Raw genomic sequence first — 20,177 nt, forward strand, 5'->3', positions numbered from 1 at the left:
GAGATTTTCTCTGTTTGTGTTTAGTATTCTCGGTCCTCGTATCTTTCTGATTACATTCACCAAAACCCCGCGGAAATATCACACGCGTAGGTGCGTTCTTAAAGTCATGTACGTTCGTACAAAAAAGTTTAGATTTAAAATTATATAATTGTCCCGAATAAACAGCTGTCATGGATGCAAAGAGCTATTGGAGAAACAATTGTTTTAATAAAAATATAAATCTTTGTAAGATCTAGTTCAAATATTTAAAGTTTTTCACTTGCTTTCCATCACGATATAATTAACGAGACGTTTTTTCAAACACAACCAAATCACCCACCATGACAGCATTTTGTTCAATCACAGAAAGGATTTTCGAGCATGCGTATTCTGTTGCCATAGTTAAGCGTCCTTAAGTTCAAAGGCACAAACCGAAACTATACCTATTCGAAAATGTTGAGAAATATATGTAAAATTGAGAAAGGAAATGGGGAATGTGTCAAAGCAACACAACCAGACCATAGAGCAGACAACAGCCGAAGGCCACCATTGAAACGGTCTTCAATGTAGCGAGAAACTCCCGACACAGAGGCCCCTTAAAAATATGTTTACTAGTTCAGTGATAATAGACGTGTATGCTTTTATATATGGGTCAGATTTATACCTTTTTATCTAAACGCCGAATTGTTTAGTGTGATAATCAAAGCAGCATTGGTGCTGTGAAGCAGCCAAAATTAATTGAACTTCCATGTATTTAAATTATTACATAAGGTCATTTCGTATGTGTTTGTTAAAAAGCAGTTGATCTAATTGAAGACATGGAAAAAAATGTGTATAAATTTATGATACAAAATCACTTCATATAAACTGAAAAAATACCAATAAAAAAGAAGATGTGCCAGGAGACAACTCTCCAAAATGACCAAAATGACACAGAAATTTTAACAACTATAGCTCACGGTATGGCCTTCAACAATGATGTAAAGAAATTAAGTTGGTTTCAGGGTATATGTAAGTCAGCTATACTGTTTGATGTGTTTTAAGAATCATCACTCAACAACTTCCTGTTTACCAAGCACTTGTATCATTTAAAACATGATATTAAATTCCTAAGTTCAAATAGCATAGATTTGATAGCTAAAAATTGACATTGTCAGAAAGGGGTAAAAGAGAGAAAAAGTAATCAGACTGTTGAGATTTTCCAGTTATCCATTTACATCAAAATTATCAGTAGGCATCTCATAGGACTTATGGTTACACGCCATTATTCCGACAGCCCTTGGTCCGACAACCCATTAGTCCGACAACCCATTAGTCTGACAACCCAATAGTCCGACAACACATTGCTCCGACAGCCCAATACTATGACAACCCATAAGCCCGACACTTATCAAGCCAAGTATTAGGGTATCAGGGTAAAATAAAATTGTCTGTCTGTATCATTACGTTTATATATGTAATAATATATTTTAAGAAATTACTCCGTACTATATATAACATAAGGAGGCTGAGGTAGTTCGAATTCTTTCTATACACTCAATTCGAAATCTATATATAGAATAGAACAGAAAATATTTCACTTTTCAAATTAAAGGGTATTTAAACAGAACATAAATTAAGAACAACCAGTGATGGTGCGTGCTACTGATCATATGCGGACCCAGAGGGGGTGGTGCTTTTTGTGGGAAAAATTTGGTTGATTATATAGGGAATCACTGAAGCATGACTGGAGCCCCTCTTTTTTTATGTCAGTCAGCGCCCCCCCCCTTTTAGGTCAAGTTCTGGATCCGCCATTGCTGATGATACTCCCGCACAAATACTTCGTTGTTGAGTTGTGAATCAGCCTCAAACCGTATAGCTGACTTATATAAACCTTGTAAAATCATTGTATTGTAGTTCCTGCGAAAAATATGACGAAAATTTTCAACTTGGCTGTCATGTGAAAAGTTTTCGGTAAACAGGAATTTGCTGAGTAGTGAATCTGAAAACGTATCACACGATATAGGCGACTTTAATAAACCATTGTAGAAATCCCTGTTGTAATGTCGTTCATGAAAAAGATACAACGAAAATATCCATGGGACGGACGGACGAACTGACGGACGGGTTGACTGACGAGTGGACGGACAGACAGAGGTCAAACAGTATATTCCCACTTTTGCGAAGCGGCGGTATAATGATTGGGTCAACATTAAGACTTTACAATACTAATATCATAGTAATTATATAATAATATGATATAATTATCTTTATAACACCGTATACATATATACGTAAGATCAGTCACAATCGGAGCCAAAACAAAATAGAAAAAAATAACAACTAGCACATTGATATTAAATAACAGTCATTATCAAACCATGTACTACATAATTCAAAAGAACTAACAATATAATCATCATTTGTTTCCCTTTAAGAGTAAAGCTTTCTTGTGTGACATCGAAGATTTATCATAATTATCTAACTTTTGAAAGTTCTGACATGTGCTAGACTGAATATGCTGAAAGGGTTCCTCCCTCAAATTTTGATAATGTGAGCATTCGATTGAAAAATGACGCTCATCCTCAACTTTATCAGCTGTACAATACAGTTTTTGAATATCTGGCATTTTCAATTCTTAATGTAATGGGTGAACACCGGTTCTTAATTAACATATGCACTTCCTTTCTTAAAATCAATGATATCTAAATATTTTTCTCCTTGAAAACAATCTTTAAATGAAAAATAAGTGTCAAGTTTGCAACAAAACACATAATGTAGTAAGTTTTTACAATTAGAAAATTTGAGAAAGACACAAGAAGGACAAGAATGTCACACATCAGAGGCGGATCCAGCTATTAAAAAAAGGGGGGTTCCAACTATATGTCCCCATTCAAATGCATTGATCGCCACTCAACATTGTCTTATTTTTCTTACTAGTTATTATTGGCTTTTATACTGCACTCGTTCTATTTGAACAGAAATATTTCTATGTCATAAACAGTTACCGACCCGATATCACTTTTATACCATACCATGAATATGTGGGTTTATGGTCAATTTATAAAACTATACGAAAAGTTGCACATTAAATTCTAAAGGATTAAGCAATAAAAAGTACGTAGTGTCAGGTCAGAAATATTGATACCATACCATGAATAAGTGGATTTATAAAACTATTTGATACGGTGAATTTTTCACTTATTGTGATCTCACCCGTTGAATCCTGTTCTATTTCATTAGAGAATCTTTGATCCTTATTTATGTTATGGTACGACGCATTTCTGATTTACGACACTATATGCATCTTTGTATATGTTTATTATATTGTACATCGTATACAGTCTACATATACCATGAGATCCAATAATAGAAATCTAATATATAAGTAAAGTGAATAACTTATATCGATGTATACAGAATGAACTGGAATAAAAATAAAAATAATAATTATATTATACAAAAATAAAATGAAATTATATAATACTAAAATAAAACGTATATATAGATCAAATTAACAATGTTGAATCATATTTATTATTTAATAATTATTTAAATGATAATAATCTTGTTTCATCGAAATGGAAGGTGACAACAATATTGTCACACAATATAGGACAATATAATGCACCAATGGATAGTGTGATATTTAATTTATGATTCTGTCACCAATAATCTGGTAACATGCCCTATAAATATCAGTTATATATGCAATATAATCATGGATATTAAAGTAGACATCGATATTGATACTGATAGTTTAGACCTGTTGGATGATGGATATGCCTTCATGTGGCCAGACACTATTGCAGAAGTCCGGAAATTGAATGATACCAGATTTCCGTTACTGACATTGATCCACAGAATGAAATTCGACAGAGAGAATAACAAGTTTTCATGTTTAAACATTTCATTCAGGCCAAACTATGACAACAAAGAGAACAGTGAAGCTCTGAAAGAGCCAGTGGACAAATGTCTGATAAAGGCCAAAAGAACAGACATATCAGTCGGTATTAAGTATTTTAGATACCCGTGTGCAAGAACTGAATTCCACTATCAGCACTGTGCTAAACACAGGAATTTCTTACTTTGACATAAACAGCCCACCAAGTGGAGAGGCTAGAACTAAGCTAGCCAAAGAGGCCAACAATATAAATGAGGAATATACTCTTAAACTAAGAAAATTCGTTACGGATATGAAAAACAAATCTCGCTCCAACAATGATAGCCTTAGTGGGCCGACCAGAGAAAGGGACGAAAGGAGAACCCCATACTCCAGAAACGAGAGACGGGATAAGACTCCCAAAAACAGATCTAAACAGAGAGACAATGATTCTAAAAACAATGACCTGTTGAAAATTTTCAAGGACTTCATAAAAAGGCGCTAACGCTTGTGAATAGACATACTTTGTTGTGTATCTTAAATCTATGTATATACATGTATCAATACTATACAGTTCATAATTATACATGTTCACAACTCTATCTTTGTTTAATGAAAGTCATCTGATATAATACCTAAATATTGATTATTTTTTAAATATGGAAGTTGTACTATTAGATTAGAAAACAACCATATATTCATCGTTATATCATGTAAACCCCTAGAAGGAACATGAAAACACATATAAATCATATGATTGTCAATGAGATATGGGAGTTATACTATTATATTAGCACACAACCATTCTTCATCGATATATCATCTAAAAACCTTAGAAGGTAACATCAAAACTGATAACAGGTTAACACGACCGACAAAAACACAGAAAGTTTATACTATTATACTAGTAAACACCATCCAGTTATCACAATATCAGTGTCCAAACAAACATGAAATATGTGCCACTGGACACTAAACTAATAACAATCAAACATGCATCGTTATATCAACGGATGTTATGCTTTTATACTAGTAGACGAATCTAGGTCATCACACTATATCGTCTTAAACATACGTGAACTATGTGCCACTGGACGTAAAACAAACACAAATCAATCATACATCATGATATGAAAGGTAGTTTTGCTATTATACTAGCAGACGAAATTATTTCACCCCATTAACACTGTCTGAAAGATACATGAAATATGTGCCACTGGACATAAAAAAACAACAACAAGAAATCATTCATCAGAGTATCTTTTAATAAATACAAATGAAATGCATGGCAGTGAAAATTAACAGAAGTCACTAGCTTTTTTAATATTATATTTATAAATATTAACACCAATACAGAAATAAAAAGCGGATGCCTATATCTATCACTGGTTACGCCTTTATTCCTAAATCGAAGAACTTGATTGGTTGCCGTAATAATTATCATGTATCATTCAATTTACATAAGGCTCTAATTGTGACCTCCACTTCAACTAAGCGCAATTTATCCATTAATCACTGACACCATCGATAATCATGGGTCATACTAGAAGATATTATAAAAACAAGAAAAGAAATAAAACAAAGAATAAGCATATAAGATTTACACACAGTCTTGCTATTGAAATTTCAAATAAGAAACAGGACCTAAACTTTCATAAAGAGTTCGTCCTAAACCTATCTAAAAGAGATATAACTGAAACTGAATTTAAAGTTATAGCAAAAGGTTTAAAATTAATTCCTACAAACAAATGTAACCACAGACAATTTGCGACTGAAATATTATTTCGGTACTAATGTACGCTTAGCAATCAAAAACCACCCTTTCAAATTAAATCTAATTTCCAAGTTCCAATCATTGGTGATAATTCAATAGAAAAATACATTTCTACACAAAATACGAATTATCAAAATATATGCCGACGATTAAATACAACTAGAACACACCCGCGAAATCGCGGGCATTGAGAGCGTAGTTTAAAGCATGTAAAGAGTTGTTAGAAGAATTTAGTAAAATATTGAATGACTTGAGAATTTCAGCAAAAGTATCACAAGTCATAGGTTATTGGGGACAGGAAATGCTTTGTTAGCTCACCTGGCCCGAAGGGCCAAGTGAGCTTTTCCCATCACTTGGCGTCCGTCGTCGTCCGTCGTTCGGCGTTAACTTTTACAAAAATCTTCTCCTCTGAAACTACTGAGCCAAATTTAACCAAACTTGGCCACAACCATCATTGGGGTATCTAGTTTAAAAAATGTGTCCGGTGACCCGGTCAACCATTTAAGATTGCCGCCACAGCTAAAAATAGAACATGGGAGTAAAATGCAGTTTTTGGCTTATTGCTCAAAAACCAAAGCATTTAGAGCAAATCTGACGCCGGTGAAATTGTTCATCAGGTCTATTAGTCCTGAAATTTTCAGATGAATCGAACAACCCCTTGTTGGTTTGCTGCCCCATAATTAGTCATTTCAAGGAAATTTTGCTGTTTTTGGGCTATTATCTTGAATATTATTATAGATAGAGATAAACTGTTAACAGCAATAATGTTTAGCAAAGTAAGATTTACAAATAAGTCAACATGACCGAAATGGTCAGTTGACCCCTTTAGGAGTTATTGCCCTTTATAGTCAATTTTTAACCATTTTTGGTAAATCTTAGTAATCTTTTACAAAAATCTTCTCCTCTGAAACTACTGGGCCAAATTTAACCAAACATGGCCACAATCATCATTTGGGTATCTAGTTTAAAATATATGTCCGGTGACCCCGCCAACCAACCAAGATGGCCGCCACAGCTAAAAATAGAACATAGGGGTAAAATGTAGCTTAGGTTCCTGTGATGGCTACCCTCCACAAAGAGTTCACACACATTTACTATTAGTGACGTCTCTCATTAAATCGTCTAGGATGATTAAACTTGGAAATCTAGAGTCTATGAATGAGTCATCATTCAAATTTTCAGGTAAACCTTGAACAAACAAAATGTTTTTAATGGTCTGTTGCATTTCACTAAATAATGGCTGCCATCGTTTATAACACCATATTATCCTCTCTGGTGATGGTGTTATCATACTCCGCGCTCTCTCCAATAATGTTTTCATCCAAAACGTCTTACCTGAACCAGTAGGTCCAGCCAGCATCATAGTGAACGGATGATGTAGTATCACATTCTTTGGCGGCGGTGGTGGCGGCGGCGGCGGTGGTGGTGGCGGCGGTGGTGGTGGTGGTGGCGGTGGTGGATACGCATGACTGCTCGGTGGATATGGTTGATTTGTTTTGTGTTTTTTCCTATAATGTCTCAACATAGCATCTTTTCTCGAAAATTCCGTGCCACAATCCGGACAGGTATCTGACATCTTAGAGAGCTCTTAAAACACGTCCTCTATCGTCAAATGATAGAAACAAAGTGATTAGAATATTGACCTTCATCCTAATTATATTCTCCAATGTCCATAGGCTAAACTTTGTATCCCATCATCTAGTAAGTATCTTTTGTCATCATAAGGGGATAAGCCCAGTTTGTTGATGGATATATTATATAACTTGTGGTCATATGAACGGATCTGTGTCATGGTAGACATGTGGATTTCTTTATTGAACAGACATTGTTTATAATGTTCATGTCTTGTATCATGTTCGATCACACTCTTCTTTATACCTTTTGCTGTCTTCTTCTCGCAGAGTTGTTTATTCTCCTCATATATCAATGAGTACATCTTAGACTTGAGACCGACAAATTCCTGTATGGGAATACCATGTGTTTCATCCTTCATCTTTCCTAACACCTTCTTATTCAATGTGCTATGTAGTGGATGATTTGGGTCATATTCTGATGTATCGAACAAGTGATTTTCCTCCATCATATCCTGATATATATCATTAGTGCTAACGGTGTAGCATAATGAGTCTGTGTCGGTAAATAAAAGTTTTGCCTTGGGTCCATATTTGTTCTTCATATAGTTATAATGAAAGTCATACATTAGTGTCTTTGACAAATCGAGTATAGCGAAGCCAACGTAAATGGGTCTGTTCAAGTATAATCGTTGTTTCAGCATGTGAACTGCCACCAAGTTTTCGTTGAATATTTTGTAAGCATGGAAAGTTGGTTTGCTGATAAGTTTTCTTGCTTTAGACTGATCACTCAAAAGCTTTATATCTGTTCTTTTCCTTAAATTTTCCATTGTTTTTCCAAAGACTGCATTATTCATGAGTTTAAAAAAGTCCTTCTCAAACTCATTCTTTGCAAGTTTTCTTTTCTCTGTGTTAAAATCGATATATTTTTTTAGCCAGGGTCGTTGTTCAAACGCGAGTACCCTATGAATCTTGGTAAGTCTCATTCCAAGAGATAAGTAGAGTTTCAAATTTCTATAATGTACCACGTATTTTTCCTTTGGATATAAATTCGGTATCAATTTTTCTGTCGACGTTCCTTTTAAATCTAAATCTTCCAATAGCTTTTTCGCATAGGGCGATAACATTTCATCTGTAACCTTCAACTTTTCGGGAGCGAGTGGATATTCGCTGTGGTCATCGTGCAGTTCCATTGGATAGTCTAGGTCAACTTCTAGTATATAACCATTTTCATTCTCATCTGCAATGTCATTTATACGAAGGTTTTCAATTTCACAATCGTCTAGCCATTTGAAGTCTTTAACAGGAAGAGCCTGAGACATGGCCCATCCGTATAAGTTGTTGGCATCTAAGTACATCACATGGCTATTTGGTTCATTTTCGTCGTAATTTGGAACATCTTTATTGTTAGCTTTAGCATGACGCTGGGATATCGTTGATATTCCCCCTCTTAAACCTTTCTCTATAAACAAATGCATATCTACGTCAGTGAGTAATTCTAAATTCACACCTGTCATTTTCAAGGCAGCTTGCCAGGCTAAACCGGGCGAGGTATAGAAATGTGCAGCATCCAGTCCATAGTAGTTGAGACAGATCTCCCTGAAATTTTCAAAAACGTCGGATAATGCAAGGACATCTGATAAGAACGTATAGATCGTGGTACTGTCCGAGATTCTGTATGTTGAACAATTGCCATACCTGTTGTGCATGCGCATAGTCCAGTGTGGTTATACCTTCTCCCGATAGTGTACTATAAAAATCTTCAATCGGTGGTAGTTGAGTTTCCACAAACTTTGCCTCGGAATCAAAATATTCGTATGGGTATACTTGTTTTCGTAGAAGTAGACTTATCTGTTCTTCTCCAAAGTGGCTTGTCATATGTCTAAATTTACTCGAACCTTCTTTTGCCAGGTTTTCCACGAGCTTTTGTAATGAGGAAGACATAAACTGTAGCGAGTCTATTAAATCCATACCTCCTAATGAAAAAGAAATATACTTTTCCATATTATTAGCGATACAATTCAGCTTTTTCCCTTCAACTTTTCCAATAGCTTGCATGATTAAATGACTATCGTATCCTCTAAGGTTATGAAAAACAACTGGAATTCGACCTGTAAACTTATAATTGATATTACAGTCATTATGAGCCGCTCCTCTAAATTTTCCGGTCACGTGACAATGATCTCGTACTCTACTGTCCGCTAGTTCTTTTTTACATATGTGACACATGGTTGCCTTCTTAAAGGATTGCCAATCACTCCCAGTCATGATCATGGGTTCGCAATGCTTGAATTTCTGTTCTATATTATCTTGTTCTTGTACCATACACTCCACAAATTTATCAGCAGCATCAGCACCCCGATAAACTACTGGTTCATTTGATGTTTCAGGTGTAAGACCTGCCACTTTGTATGCAAAGCCACATGGTACATGTTTCGTAGTCTTTTTCGTCTTTTGATCACACTCGTTGCTATCTATGATTGGTTCTTGAAGACATTCAAAATCTGCATAAATAATGTATGGTACCTAAGTTGTCTCCGAATATCTTTGTAATGTAACCACTTGTTTTCTTCTGTTGGGAGTTCAATTTTCTGTGGTCCGTGGGTTTGGCAGTATGGTTAGTGGTTGCTATATATTCTTTCTTTGGTAAATCCATGCAAGCAGTATGGGTAGTAAAAATGTCGTCCGTGATGTGTGTGCTGGTCACCTAACAACCGATTAAGATCTTTTATCCAGCAGAAATGTGACTTTTTGTTGTCCGATATCATGAGTAGATTAACATGTTGTGCATACTGATGTTTCGAGATGTGTATCGGGAATATCTCGCCTTTGTTGAATCCAAACACGTTAAGAGATATTGTGTTCTGCTTTTCGAACTTGGGTATGTCGGCTAATTTCACAGGAAACATGATGGTATCAAAGTTTAAGCTTGAAGTGTGTTCCTTGTATTTCCAAACTCGCTCTCCGTCACGTTTCGCTGGGTAAATTGCTGCCAAAATCGACCACATGAAACATTTGCTATCTTTGTTTTTCACATTGACTATGGCATGTTTAGATCTGAGTTTGATTGGAAGTGGAATATAACTTGAGCCTTTTAAGGGTCTGTAGCGTGCCATGTGTATGGTCAAATTCATCACTTTATCCACTGTCCAATTACTTCCTTGTCGCTGATATTCAATGAAAGATGTATACATCTTTTTGATAGATTCCTTTAATCCAGCATCGATATCCTCCAATTTTAAACTGGTCTGGCATCTCCCCCGGAAATGAGGTTCTGCAGTTTCTACGTCGTCTCCTTTTCGTCGGCTCATTTTCACTTTCATTGATAAGTACCATTTCATACCACCCCTTTCTTTAATTTTAAATTTGATGATTTCTTTTACATCGTCATACTGACTCTTCAAAAATGTCATCGGATCAAATTTATTCAATCCTTTCGCTTCGAAGATATGTGTTTCTACGGTCCCATTAAGAGCTTTGAAATTACAAGGTTCCGACTCGTTTTCCTTATCTGTATTAGCTTCTGTGCTACCACCTCCAATTTGTTGGAATTCGTGTCTCTTCGTGTGACGTAAATAGTTGTCTCGTCTATTAAACGATATACTACATGATCTGCATTCAAGTTTCTCTTTCGAGTGAGCAGTCCTTTTATGGCGAGATAAACCTTGCTTTTGTGAAAAAGATTTTCCACATACACCACATTTTATTGGAGATTTTGCCATCTTTATTTTTTTCGATGCTGGTTCCATCTTTTTGACCTGAAAAGTGAAAGTGTGGTCAATATTGTTTAGGCATTTTTATTTTTATTATTCTTTATAATATGATAGGGTCAACCAGTTATTATTCATATCAAAGGAGCCTATCGCCACTGGTACTCGCCCACGGGTCGGAAAAACGACTCCTCAGTCTACCGACCGTATGGGTTCCCAGTCTTGATACTGATATGAATAACGATCTGATTGATATTCAAGAATGTTTGACTAAGGCTCTCGCCAAAGTAGTCACCGCCCGTCAACATTTCCATCACTGGAAACAGAGCTGCTCTCGCAGTTAAGCAAGACTGCAAAGGTTTTGGTCGGAGAGGTCTTCCTGACTATAGCGGGGCATGCCACATGACACTTCCTCTCCATTGTTAGCTAAATGACACTGCCCTAAGTCAGTACACCATACCAGTGCAGGAGTCTACTTCAAACTTTCGAGAACTCTTAATTAAAATACAACACCCCCCTTTTTCCCCCATCATTTTGATAGTAGCATATGTCTAGTCCATGTATTTGTTATTCTTAAAATAAGTTTGAAATTTAAAAAACAAAATTATCAAGAAAACTGTAATTTATATCATATAATCCTTTACTATCAAACGTTAAAAATTGTTTAAAATAAACAAATTATTAGCCATACCAAACCTTTAAATCCTTAAGATACTGCTAATGTAAACTTGATTTCATCTTTAGAGTGTCATCGATAAGACTGTGCTATCCCCGCAATTCACAGCGTTTATATAGCAGAAATTTCATAAATTGTGGAAATTCCGTAATTTACGTAATCTGATTGGTTAATTTCAAATCCGGCAAATTTTTTCGATCGATAATCAGTTCAGTCTAATTTACCTGTTGGAGCGATCAGACGTATTTTTCTTTGCTATCAAGGCAAATTTATATTTTCTGAAGTCTGCTCCTGATGTAACATGTGTAATAAAAAATAATTTAAAATATAAGTATTTATTAATGAATAAGTTTATCAAAAATGAATATAGCTTAAGTACAGACTAATAAAAAGCAGAAATAATGATTATTTGATAAGAATTACTTGACATGTTTACATTAATGGTCATTCACCCATGTACTTAATCACATCAGGTTATCGAGGTCAACAGAAAGTGTTGAAATGTTTTGTGTATCAGTTTGGCATTTTATAGTAAAGGGATTTCAGTTTAAAAGTGAATATGATCGAGGAAATAATAAAATTAGTTTTTCATTTATACAATATATTATGATTATAACGGAGGAATGATAGTTGGATTTAAAACAAAGACGTATTTATATTTATAACAGTTTGTATCGCCGAACATGATTAAATGAACTACTGGATAAATGTCATCTTTGTAAGAATAATACTATTCAATTCAATTAATATTATGATTTACTTATTTCAAAAGACTGCATAACGCAACAATGTTTATAATATTTTCAGCATGGCGACTAATTTAAATCCGATTATTGACAAGTCTAAACTTGATAATGACACAGACAAGTTAACACACGCCTTCATTGATTTAGCAATTATATTATGAATACTTTAAAAAAAAAAAATCCTCATAATTATTAAGATATTGTAAACTAAGTAGTGCCACTAATAAAAACGATTTAATGATTTTAAAAGACAATAAGAAATTTTGTACACTAATTCAATATGGCGGATTTATTGACACGTATCAACATGTTACAGGTCACTACGTACAATACTGGACAAGTTTAAACACGCATTCAATATTGATTTAATAATCAGAGATAAATAGCCGTAGGTGAATAAATAATACCAGACATCTTATACAATAATAATCTGTAAATGCACACTTAGATGGGTTTTTCCTGTGTATCTATTTATAGGTTGGGAATTTTCATCAACTATAAAGAAAATATATATATATATATATATATATACAACTCGTCTAAACATCAACCAAACAATGTTAGATCTGTAAATTTGCTTTCGCAAATTTTTGGTTCTTCCCTCGCCGGGATTCGAACTGGGAGAGCCCAGGTGGTCGTGTGGTCTAGCGGGACGGCTGCAGTGCAGGCGATTTGGTGTCACGATATCACAGTAGCATGGGTTCGAATCCCGGCGAGGGAAGAACCAAAAATTTGCGAAAGCAAATTTACAGATCTAACATTGTTTGGTTGATGTTTAGACGAGTTGTATATACATTATGTACATAGCCATGTATCACCATCATTGATGGCGATCCGATGGATACATCTGTTGTAGGGTTGTCACTGACTCAGACGTACTTATGTATATATATATATATATATAAGTATATATATATATATATGCCTTATATATCATGTACTGTAGTACGCCGCTAGATTAAAACTGACGTGGAAAGGTAACATATGGCCACCGAAAGCTCTTTTTATGAGAGCCCAGGTGGTCGTGTGGTCTAGCGGGACGGCTGCAGTGCAGGCGATTTGGTGTCACGATATCACAGTAGCATGGGTTCGAATCCCGGCGAGGGAAGAACCAAAAATTTGCGAAAGCAAATTTACAGATCTAACATTGTTGGGTTGATGTTTAGACGAGTTGTATATATATATATATATATATACTTATCCGTAATTAAAAACAAACGTAATTAATTACATTTAATAATGACCTTATCTAAAGTAATTAATTTAATTAATTAATGTCGTAATACTTAAATTGACGTCATTTATTAGGGAGGTTAACTCTGGGAGGTTAACCTCACTCCCATAGGGTTTGCATTAGCAAAAGGTCGCCAGAATGCCCACTTCCCCCACTACTTGTATATATTATGAACATTCATTACTATATAAATATGGTGTATTTACTTTCAATTTTAAGTTTACTAATCGATCCATAGTGGTCAGTATCCAGACCCTCTCTATTTAATAAACTCTGTGACTGCCGTGGATAGTAAACTTGAAAATGATAGCTGATATAATTCTAAAAATACACTCAGTTTATTGTAAAGTATACAGAAAAACGCAAACAGGAAGTCTAATCTGACTTAAAGTTTCGTCCAATGACGGGACAATATCCGGATGACTTTTTTCTCGTTTTTCTCCAAAAATAACTCAATCTGAATAATCATATGAATGGATGACAAATGGCACTATGCACTTTACCTATAGGACAAAGAGGCGTGTTGATCAATTAATTGTGGAAAGAAGAGAAGCGACACCCAAAATGAGGTCTTCTCGTTTAATAGTATAGATATGTCTAAATCGGAACGTGAATGCAAAAAGAAATTAAAAAACGACATTACTATATGTATTCATAAAGCCGATAAAAATAACACGACTGTAATACAGAATAAACGTGACTATCTTACTGAAGGTCATCTTCTTCTGAGAGAGAGCGGGAATGGATCGTAACCCTTGGCTAGCGAAGATGAGATGAAATGTTCTTTGATGATTTATTAATGAATTTCTATAAATAATCAAATTGTCTTGGTTATACCAAATCTAAGTTAGATAACGCTTTTTGCAGTTGATAGATCCAAATGCTTCTAATATTACAGACATTATACAGTTGTTCCTTATATAACAGTTTTGAAGAATACAATTGTTAGTAGATAAAAATGTTAACCAGTACTTCATTATTTTGTACATTCTAGGATTGATTGAAGGATATCTTCACAATGTTAAAGATAAACCATAAAAAATGTGTTGTACACTTTTTGACACTTAATATATATAATTTTTTTTTTGCAAAACTTAAGTTGTATTTTTTTAATATTTTGAGCTTCATTTTGAGCCCAAATTTCACAACCATAACATAGAATGCTTTTTGTATGAGTATGAAACAAATTCAAACATGTAAGTTGTCACACATTATTTTGGTACTGAATTAATGTGTGACAAAAGCATTCAAATACGATGACGAAAATTCGACTTTAAACCAAATACAGCTTTTTTACTTTGCTCAGCTAAATGTTTTTCAGCTTTACCAAAGGGCCAAATGAGCTTTTCTCATCACTTGGCGTCCGTCGTCGTCGTCCGTCGTCGTTAACTTTTACAAAAATCTTCTCCTCTGAAACTACTGGACCAAAGTCATGATCTATCTGCCCTGAAATTTTCAGATGAATCAGACAACCCGTTGTTAGGTTGCTTCCCCTGAATTGGTAATTTTAAGGAAATCTTGCCGTTTTTTGTTATTGTCTTGCATATTATTATAGATAGAGATAAACTGTAAACAGCACTAATGTACTGCAAAGTAAGACCTAAAAATAAGTCAACATGACCAAAATGATCAATTGACCCCCTAATGAGTTATTGCTCTTTATAGTAATTTTTTTACAATTTTCATAAAATTTGTAAACTTCACTAACATTTTCCACTGAAACTAACTGGGCCAAGTTCATTATAGATAGAGATAATTGTAAGCAGCAAGAATGTTAAGTAAAGTAAGATCTACAAACACATCACTATCACCAAAACACAATGTTGTCATGAATCCATCTGTGTCCTTTGTTAAATATTCACATAGACCAAGGTGAGCCACACAGGCTCTTTAGAACCTTTAGTTTTATATTGGAAATTTTTACAGTCATGACCACGTTAACAAGTCAATATGACAAAATTGTGTTTAACATATCTTGCAAGAACTGAATCAGAAATAAAATCATTTCATCAGTGTACATAAGTTAAAATAATGATGAGTCTTGTACTTCATATGATTTATTATACTATTACATAGTTAGTCATTGACATGTAATGGAAAAGGTAAAGCAACATTTGTAAAGTGGTATGAAAACAACTAAGCAATACTCACTTTTGCAAAAAAATAAATAATCACAGATTGTATAAGAGCATATCGTCATCGTTTGACGATTCGATAGTACCATATGTCTTGATTGTTGACTGATGTTTGTTTAAATTGTTTTGTCTCCTATTAAATCTATCTTTCTCTAAAAACTCAAATAATAAATTCTTCATTACTGTCGAAATTTTGGGTCCCTTCTTTATATGTGGATGGAAATTAAAATCAGCTACTTCAGTAATATGATACTTTTTTCGTACTTTTAACGAATATGCTAATGCAGACACTGTTATTATAAGACCAACCAAGCAAAATGTAATTGTCACTACCATCACACTGGTGATCTTGTGATCTGAAACATAAATGACTAAATAATAGCGATATGTGTAGTATTCCTGGATGTTTTAACCCTATTTGTGCCGGAGGGACCGGCGTTTTGCATTTGCACCGATCTGCATTTCATTTGCGCCGATTTTTTTTCATTTGCGCCAATTTTGTTACAGGTAAATAACAGGTAAATTACAGGTGAAATGATATAAGAAGATGTGGTATGAGAGCCAATGAGACAACTCTTCATCCCAGTTATGTTATTTTCATTTATCATTAAAGACCTCCTCCGTTAGCCAGTTGTACATATGTTATGAATTGTCAATCATAACATGCGTATAACTGTTTTCTCAGGACTGCTTTAAATTCAAAATTTAAAAACCTAAGATACAAGCACGTTGTTTTTACTAAAATGACGAATTAAAAATATATTTACAGCATTCAAATCCATAAAAACGGAATACATTCAAATCATAAATCTGTTTTTGCCGAGTATGTATAGGCAACACATCTAATATATTCGTTTCTTATGATTTCGTCTCTTCTATATTTGGCGTAATTGTCGAGAACGAATGCCATCTTTTCTTTGTCTGGCATACGTACTGGTGAGGGCATTTCAGAGTTCGCATTTTCTCACAAGGGAGCTATTAAACCAAGAGTTCCAAATGGTGAAGTTGAAATCATCCCTTCGTTAATTTTATGGACGCCATCACGAATTGATTGACCGTTATGGAATGTGTACTTGTACGTTTTCTAAGAATGTATGACATTTGTCATCAGAAAGAGCGGAGCGTCAGACAATGTCAAACGTTAAGCAGTCATCGATTTCATTTAGGGAAAGGAATGGTAACCAGAAACATTGGGATAGCCATTTACCAATTGCAATGTCACTTGATTTGTCTTTATACTCTGTGCTCGGCCAAAGTATGAACTTACCTGTATAAACTTACCTGTAAATCCAATTAGGAAAAAATATAAAATCGGTGCAAAGGATGGAAATTTTCAAAATCGGCGCAAATGTCATACGCCCGGAGGGACACGTTAATTTGCCTAATCTGACTGTGTCAAGGGGCATATGTGTTCATATTTTCTGTGCAAGCACCAGTTCTTTACTGTATCTCTTTCAAATAAAACGTCAAAGGTTATACAGTGTAATCTTTTTCTTCAATGAGTAATGTGATGTAGCAGAAGATATTGCATGACGGCATAGTCGGACATTGTGACCTCACATACATAAAAGCTGTTGTATTTCAGGCTATCTTTTAAAATGTAGTCATATTAAACTTTAACGATACGGACATATGTATAGTCCCTTGTCCGTGGTTCGCGCTAGTGAAAGAACATAGGTGCCTACATTTAGAATATGACAACGAGAGTTCTCCAAACACATTTTAATTTGGACGAGTAACTATATATGTAATGTCATTTAGCGATTTGACGGCTGAAGTTTACTGGCGACGCGTAGAAGAAACAGTTCAACGGATAAATGCGATTCAAATTCAAAATTAACAGAGCATAAACTATTCAAATACAGCACTGTTTGTCCGATTTTTTTCGATAACGGTAAATCATTGATATATCATAAGTACTTTTATCAACATCTTTGATCAGAATAACTTACTGTATCAACTAATTTTTGAAAGCTATTTGGCATGGTCAAACTTTTTGAATAACCTCATATTTTGTATGCATTTGAGAGGCATGTATCTTGATGATGCATTTGTACGTTTATATCAAATATCAATGGTTTAGTTCATAAGCACTTTTCCGAAAGTAAGAATAAGCAGAAGACGTAACAATATGTGTCGAAGAAAGCACTGCAACATTGCCAACAATTACTCTAAGCAAGACATGCAAACATTAACAGCAGAATATATAAACTCGCCAACACGGGTGGTAATCAACACACGGGGAGCAATTGGTTCTGCAATGAAAACCGTGAGAGGATTTTCCGGTTGTGCACGAGTGGAGCAATTGTCACCGCTTTAAAAGGAATGTACATTTTCTGTTGTACACGGAGCTACTCCGTTTAAAATTGGTTGCCCACGACATATTGGCGAAAAAGGTGACATTTAAATTTTGAAATTGATCTATCAACAGATCTACAAGTTTAAATGTTCAAATTTATGGTTTTTTTTTCGGTCAATGGGTATGAATGTCGTTAGAATGTAGCAAGAAAAGGACCGGTAGAACGTAAAAATTACCCCTTAAAAATAATTGTTAGCATCCAATGAAAGCAATCATGACAAAAATTGCTTTAAAATGTTTATTTTCATGAACAATTTAACCATTAAGCAATATCAACGACTCATAGCTTGGATATATATATAAAGATATGATTTTACGTCCCTTCACGCTTTCACGATGTCCTCAATTAAAACCAATCCCCTCACGCAGGAAGAAATGAAAATTTGTAGGTTTTTTTTATTTATTAAGCGTCCACGCCGCCAAAAACGACATTCATATCCATTGACCAAAAAAAAAACTTAACTTGAACTTGAAGATCTGTTGGTAGAACCATTTCAAAATTTAAATGTCACTTTTTTTCGCCAGTTTCACGTCGGGCAACTGATTTTGTAGGATTTTAACCTCCATGTACAACAGTAAATGAAGCATGTATCTCTTCGTTAAAGTATTCACCACAGCATAGCATTCTTCGATTTTCAATATTTTGATTAGTTAAATTAGAAAATTGCGATTTAGAAATGTACATACCTTTTGAAGCGGTGGCAATTGCTCCACTCAAGCACAACCGAAAAATCCTCTCACGGTTTTCATTGCAGAACCAATTGTTCTGCGTGTGTAAGTTAAGAAATAAACACATTTGAATAAAGAAAACCAATTAAAGCTTCTAAAATATGTAAATTTGTATACATGACAAGATAATAAAAGTTTCTGATGTAGACAACAAACCTTTATATCCATCTATAACTTTGAAAGATATCAGAGCATAAGCCTTGCTCACATCATTTTTCATGGTTATATTCAGTTTGTATGTGCCTTCCTCGTGGTCAGTGTGTAAGTCTATTGTATATCTGTTTTCGTTTCCATTTAACCATGTACAGTTAAAACTTTCATTTATATGCATAACATGCCAACAAATTTCTGTTGGATTGCTGTAAACACAATAAACCTGATTAGTTATTATTTAAGTGAAGACAAAATTACAGACAATTTCTGCTATGAAAAGATCAATTATGTTACTTCATATTTTAGAAATTAATTATTTTGAATTTGAGTAATGATGATTTACAATCTTCTGACTCATATTATATATAAAATTATGTCAATGTTAACATTAATAAATCAAAGAGCAGGAGCAATGTCATGAAAGGCAGTTTCTGTCTAATCAAAAGATTTTGTAACTCCCATCCCTAATTTAATTATCATATTGACTGTCGACACTATTCATATATCAAAATATTGAATATTCTGATATTCATCAGATAAAAATATTTTCAATCTTAGAACAAAAAAAAAAAAAAAAAATATGCCTTAACCTCACTTCACTAAATGCTCTTCAACTTTGTACTTGTTTGACTTTATAAATATTTTGATATGAGCGTCACTGATGAGTCTTATATGTAGACGAAACGCGCGTCTGACGTACTAAATTATAATCCTGGTATCTTTGATAACTGTTAGAGATTCAAAAGGCTGTCATAAAGCAAAATTGTTCAATCATATTTCAACACATTATGATATCTAATCACTTGTTAAATATATCCAGCTTGAAACTTATAACCATGTGTCGCTAACCTAGGTCTATGTTAATCTTAAACAAGGACACACTCAAACATTCCGGACTAACATAGAACTCATGACAAAACAATCTGTTGTTGATCTGGCATTGCTGATCACATGTTCGGTTTACAGTTTACAGTATTTCTACCGATAATACAAAACAAAACGTAAACAAAATCGTCATTAAAGTTGAAACAATCCTATTAGGATTTCCACAAAAGGAATAGACCCAGTAAGACCGCTTTTTGGCCCCAAAATATAGCAGCTTTACAAATTTGTTAAGATGTAATCTTTTAGCTATTTATTGGGAAGTATAATACAAAACAATGTTCATGAAATAGAATAGTTATACAGATGTTAGTATTTTTTAGTAATATGTGACTCTATAGTGCAGTGAAAATGGACGTCACACTAA

General features: G+C 34.3%; 2 protein-coding genes across 5 annotated transcripts in view; both read right to left on the minus strand.

The window, feature by feature from the left end:
• Window positions 1-6,715: 6,715 nt before the first annotated feature.
• On the minus strand, window positions 6,716-11,650 carry LOC134724968 (uncharacterized). Of its 2 annotated transcripts, none has more exons than XM_063588388.1 (2): window positions 11,593-11,650; window positions 6,716-10,944 (listed from the first exon to the last, which is right to left on the minus strand). In XM_063588388.1, exon 2 carries the CDS (start codon window positions 8,899-8,901, stop codon window positions 7,270-7,272), a length of 1,632 nt encoding a protein of 543 aa, XP_063444458.1. In that variant the 5' UTR covers window positions 8,902-10,944; window positions 11,593-11,650; the 3' UTR covers window positions 6,716-7,269. The 2 variants fall into 2 exon arrangements, with proteins under 2 accessions (XP_063444458.1, XP_063444459.1); XM_063588389.1 differs by having other exon boundaries at window positions 11,588-11,650.
• Window positions 11,651-15,593: 3,943 nt separating this feature from the next.
• LOC134724969 (uncharacterized) overlaps window positions 15,594-20,177 on the minus strand; it is a 54,604-nt gene continuing 50,020 nt past the window's right edge. For all 3 annotated transcript variants that reach the window (XM_063588391.1, XM_063588390.1, XM_063588392.1), the window contains 2 exons: window positions 18,932-19,134; window positions 15,594-16,043 (listed from right to left, as the gene is read on the minus strand). In XM_063588391.1, coding sequence (XP_063444461.1) covers window positions 15,724-16,043; window positions 18,932-19,134 — 523 coding nt within the window. In that variant the 3' untranslated portion in view covers window positions 15,594-15,723. The remainder of the gene's footprint in view (window positions 16,044-18,931; window positions 19,135-20,177) is intronic.

Source organism: Mytilus trossulus, chromosome 7 (genome assembly GCF_036588685.1).
Source record: "Mytilus trossulus isolate FHL-02 chromosome 7, PNRI_Mtr1.1.1.hap1, whole genome shotgun sequence".
NCBI classification, from domain to species: domain Eukaryota; kingdom Metazoa; phylum Mollusca; class Bivalvia; order Mytilida; family Mytilidae; genus Mytilus; species Mytilus trossulus.